This window comes from Argiope bruennichi, chromosome 9, assembly GCF_947563725.1.
Source record: "Argiope bruennichi chromosome 9, qqArgBrue1.1, whole genome shotgun sequence".
Lineage (NCBI taxonomy): Eukaryota > Metazoa > Arthropoda > Arachnida > Araneae > Araneidae > Argiope > Argiope bruennichi.
Window position 1 is genome coordinate 124,021,833 of NC_079159.1, and position 5,742 is coordinate 124,027,574.

Here is a 5,742-nt window from a genome sequence, read left to right on the forward strand (position 1 = left end):
TGGGTGAGTATTGATGGCTTGTATTTGGAATCGAGAAAGCCGCATTATTGGTGGTGGTACACTTTTATCCAAGAAAAAATGCATCCATAAGTTGTCTAACCTATGAATACTCAATGAAATAAGAACATTTTTACAGGTCTAATTATTTCATAATCAGAAGTAATTGAATGCAATTTTCAATTCGATTTGACAGTTATAATTCGTGCAATTTACCGATATCACTTCAATACCATTTTTTCCGCCAATCCAGACACCTCCCATATTTAGAATTTGTGGCTGGAGTCGTAATGGTTCACTGTACAGATGAGGAGTGGTATTAAGGCGTTTTTCAATTAAAGGGTCTTTGCAGAATGCGCTGCTCTAATATCAATTTCAGGAGACTGCCTCTTTCGATTCATAAGACGTTCCATTATGAGTAAACACGAAGAATTCCGTCAGAATACTTTCGGGACCAGTAAAGTAATTTAAATTGATATTATCTCCAAAGTTCTTGCTATTATTACTCTAAAAACTGAAATTATTCGCTTTTCTGTTTATCTCTTCAAAACAGCGTAAGAAGTAATGGCCATGGTTTCCACACTACCTCAGACTTACTTAAAAGCCACTTTCCTGGAATATGCGAGGATTATAAAAATTTCTTTCACTTTCAATCCACTGTGCAGGTCACTTAAATTCCGATTTTTTTTGTACAATGTTGATACATTAAGCTTAGTCTAATATTTCAGGTTTTATAAATCATCAGTAAGTCTGGTCTGTTAGTCGGATTCCATAGGATCAGAATTCCAATATGCGCTTGTTGAAGTCCATATTATCTGTTGTGCCGTGACCAATTGCTTCAAAACCTTTCAGCATCTGAAATGAAATTAATGATTAGATATGAAATCTGTCAAGATTACCATAAAATGAAAGAATCTATACATTTTAATTTTGCTCTTTTATCTACATCGAAAATTCTAAGATCTGATAAGAATTTTCTTGCAATTTCATTGACGGAAATTAAAGGTTTCTCATTTTAATCAGGAAATCTTACAGCTCACATCAGTTCATTTTTTCTATTAAAAATTAAACTATTGGTAATATTTGAAACACATTTGTTAAACAATTCGTCTAAATATTTGGTTTTAAAAAAATACTTCCAAATCTTTTCCGAGAGCTATAAGCGTATACAGGAAAATAAGTAGTGCATCTAATTTGTCAATTGCCCGTTAAGCTTAATTGCTTATTATACTTAATATAATAAGTTTATTCGCTAAAGGCTGGAATACTCCTTAAAGCTACCCACAAAATGCTTAGTGGTAAATTATATGAAATTTCATTTAAGGAGCATTCAATTTTAGATTTTCGATGGTTGCATTTCAAATTTTATGAATGTCATTTAGATGCTTGAAAAATAGAAAAACGAATTTGAGGATCTTACCAAGAAGCATGTTTATTAACTACAACTTATAAGAGACCAAAAAACATCGATTTTTTAAAAATAGTAATGCATTTATTCATTCTAGAAAGTACGTTTCCCTCGGTCCATATAGACACAAAACAATGATCTTTAATCTTTTTATCCTGTTACAGGTGCGTGTTAGAATAAATGATTTAAAAGTTCCTGGCCCTTTACTACCCAAGTAATGACATGCAAATGGTCATAGTATAACATGCATTTCAATACCGGTAGTTCTTGCACATATCAGTAGTTCAAAAGGTTACACATATTTCAATAAATGTTTCCCTGAAATTATGTTTCACTTCTCTTTGCAGCTTCCAGAAAGTTTGCTTTCTAGATGAAGATACTTTCTAGATTTCCAAACGCCATGCCGCTGTCAGTTTTATTAATATAATTTGCGAACTTACTGTGTTCTTGCATTTCTTGTACTTTAATGTAATCTTAAGAGAATACTTCCTCGCATCCAGCATTGGTTCAGATGGATAGCATGGAACTGAGATGTATATGGATCTGAGAAAACAGTACTGGTGATTTGTAAAACAAAACGGCATGGACACAGATAAGTTGTCTACCCTAAAAAAAACTAATGAAATAAAGAAAGTACATTTTTATAGCTCTAATCACCGTTGATAATTATCGGTATGGCAATTACAAATAACATAACTTACCGAAATTACTTCTGTACTGAACTGAGAGAAAGTCCCCTGGCCATTCAGATGACTGCTATCAACACAATTTTTATCAAGAGCTGATAAGGCAGTTACTCCACATATAAGGAAAGGCGTTGTTTCATTGCTCCAACAAACAAAGGAAGAGTCCACAGAGAGCTGCTCTAATAACTGCAGAATTTGTTTCTTTGATAATTTCTGTGAGGTTGCATTTCTATTAAATGAGTGAAAACTGATGAATCCAACAGAAACTTTCTGGTGCGAGTGAGGCAGTTTATTCATCTCTAAGGTTATTTTAACCCCAGAAGCTTATCAAATTAAATATTCATTCTGCATATTTTCAAAAACGGCACAAGAAAACAATCTATGGCTTTTTCCTATACAATTAGACATTGCCAAGTAAAATCCACATAATTATGTCCCTTTCGTCACTTGAAAGCCACTTTTGTAGAATATCCAGAGATTATTATTTCTTCTGTATTCAAACAAAACGCCAAATGTTCAGATTTTAATGCGTCTTAGAAGCTTTCCTAAAGTTTAAAACTATACGATGAGTAGCTAGCAGTTTAGTGTAATTTTATATTTTGGAAGACGATGAATTACAAAGAATACCGCGCGCTTTTTTTTTAAATAAAAATTTGCTCTAGAATGGAGCAATCTCCTTTGCCTTAAAGCTGTACCGACTGTTTAAGCTTTATGAGAAGAATAAGTAATTTTTTTATGCATAAAAGGATAGAGAAATACAATACGAAATTTGCCTACTTCCATATACGTTCAAAATAGCTGCATTTAAAGACAATATCTTCAATGTGTAATTCGATTACATTTCTAAACTTTCCTATCCCTGATCTAGCCGATTACTTCCTTTCATTCAATTCAAAAAAGGTAATTAGAATTCATCCACACTCAATGCACGAGATCATTCAAACTTCTGTTTTCGAATTTTGATATTGAACAAACTAAATTATTTCTAATTTCTGGATGTGTGGTTGGTCAAACAGACTCGTCTACTTTATTCAGCAGAAATTATACTTTATGGCACCTCAAAAATATCTAGTCACTTCAGGATTAATTAATACGCGAGCAAGAATTGGACGGATTTTTCTGTACGAGGTGCGATGTAACGTCAACTAGGGGAATAAATTCATATACAAAAAGAAAAGAACACGGCATCCACAATATTACTGTTCATATTATAGGTTGATGATTTTAATTTGGAGATAGAGAGGGGGGAGGGTGGTTAGAAGAACGAAATACTTCATGATTTAAGATTAAGTATACGGAATTAATACTGTCCAAGATGGCAAGAACCGCCAGCTAATATTGAAAAAGGCAGCTTTTAAACGAGATGTGGAATTTTGGAATAAATTGTTTAATTTCCAATACACGAACAATTTTTATTTGCCACTCTACGAATAAGTAAATTCAATTTGAATAAGATCTAAAGTTTATATATTAGGCATTAAGAAATTGCCTTTTTTTAACGAGCCAATAGATTTTTTTATATCGAGCTCAGTCCTAAAGAAAACGCAGTAAACCGAAGACTCTGGAAATCAAATTTCACCGCAATGTGAATTCGAATCTATTCTGTTCATCAGTATGTTATTCAAGTGCCATTTGTCGATCCTTATTATACCATGAGTAATTTCGATTATTCTTTAAAGTCTTAATGCATTTTAGTTGTTGATTTGAGAACAGTTCTAATTATGAAAGATTCTCCGAAATATTATCAAAAAACGAACCGCATCAGAACAATCGATTTATCTGTTATTATTCAATTCGGTTCGAGCTTATTCTTATGTAAAGGGGAAACTTCAAAATAAAAGCACGATTATTTTGTCAGATATAAATATATAGCTGTCAAATTTATGGGATTCAAATCTAAATTGATTTTAAAAATAATCATTAAGAAAGACCTGGTTTAATGTTACACTTATTTCGGAGTCATCTAATCATTCTGTTAAGCAATCTACCCTTGTTTTCCTATTTCAAAGCAAAGTTTCAAGCTCATTGCCTCTTATATTCCTACTTTCTATTGAAATAATGGTCGTCAACGTGAAATTAAAGCAGTTAAGAATGATTAGAATGAACAAATCCTTGTACAACACACAGATGAGGCCCCATTTTCCTTCAGCATTTTCCAGTTCCTCAATGTATACACACGCGCACGCTTGCGCATTGCCCACGCCTCCAACCCCAGAAACCACAACTCGCACACATGCATTGCCCACGCCTCCAACCCCAAAAACCACAACTCGCACACATGCATTGCCCACGCCTCCAACCCCAAAAACCACAACTCGCACACATGCATTGCCCACGCCTCCAACCCCAAAAACCACAACTCGCACACATGCATTGCCCACGCCTCCAACCCCAAAAACCACAACTCGCACACATGCATTGCCCACGCCTCCAACCCCAAAAACCACAACTCGCACACATGCATTGCCCACGCCTCCAACCCCAAAAACCACAACTCGCACACATGCATTGCCCACGCCTCCAACCCCAAAAACCACAACTCGCACACATGCATTGCCCACGCCTCCAACCCCAAAAACCACAACTCGCACACATGCATTGCCCACGCCTCCAACCCCAAAAACCACAACTCGCACACATGCATTGCCCACGCCTCCAACCCCAAAAACCACAACTCGCACACATGCATTGCCCACGCCTCCAACCCCAAAAACCACAACTCGCACACATGCATTGCCCACGCCTCCAACCCCAAAAACCACAACTCGCACACATGCATTGCCCACGCCTCCAACCCCAAAAACCACAACTCGCACACATGCATTGCCCACGCCTCCAACCCCAAAAACCACAACTCGCACACATGCATTGCCCACGCCTCCAACCCCAAAAACCACAACTCGCACACATGCATTGCCCACGCCTCCAACCCCAGAAACCACAACTCGCACACATGCATTGCCCACGCCTCCAACCCCAAAAACCACAACTCGCACACATGCATTGCCCACGCTTCCAACCCCAAAAACCACAACTCGCACACATGCATTGCCCACGCCTCCAACGTTAATCAAGACAATTATGTCTTGTCCACATCGCATGGTTAAGTAGCTTGCATACTTTATCACACATTGACCACAGAACTGTCACCCCACTCATTGCCTGGTGAAACATTGCACAAATTAAGACTGCACACCCACTCCCGAAGCAAAGTACATTAATTTCATCGCTAGGGAATTTTCTGATTCACATAATGCATCTCAAACCGATACTAGAATGCATGTCACTATCCTCATTGCTCCACGAAGACCAAATATTTTAAACTAAAATTATAAACGGAATTTAAATACTGAATCCAGCGGTTTTTATACTATTTCTGACTAACACGTTGACTTTAAGCAGCATAGAAACAGAGCATGCGACTTGTTCAAAATTTAAGTTGCATACAAATATTACCAGCATTCTGTACCACTTCCTAGGTCAATTTATAAATTTGAATATTAAATTCTCATAATCAGGTGCCAAATTGCCCACATCCGACATCTAGCGATTCTCGATCATGTTTCTGAACAATTCGATTCATTACAATCATATATTGCGGAGAAATCAAGCTTTGGTTGAAGCACTATTTGTATCGAATTACGCAAGAAT

The 5,742-nt window shown here is 36.5% G+C and overlaps 1 protein-coding gene and 1 long non-coding RNA gene across 2 annotated transcripts; both read right to left on the reverse strand.

Annotated features, from left to right (window-relative positions):
- Window positions 1–219: 219 nt before the first annotated feature.
- On the reverse strand, window positions 220–2,799 carry LOC129985147 (uncharacterized). Its single transcript, XR_008785537.1, has 3 exons — window positions 2,107–2,799; window positions 1,846–2,021; window positions 220–852 (listed from the first exon to the last, which is right to left on the reverse strand). It is a non-coding gene; the product is annotated as an uncharacterized LOC129985147 (long non-coding RNA).
- Window positions 2,800–4,094: 1,295 nt separating this feature from the next.
- On the reverse strand, window positions 4,095–5,192 carry LOC129985085 (uncharacterized PE-PGRS family protein PE_PGRS10-like). Its single transcript, XM_056095000.1, has one exon. The coding sequence runs from the start codon at window positions 5,190–5,192 to the stop codon at window positions 4,095–4,097; it is 1,098 nt and encodes a 365-aa protein (XP_055950975.1).
- Window positions 5,193–5,742: the final 550 nt, after the last annotated feature.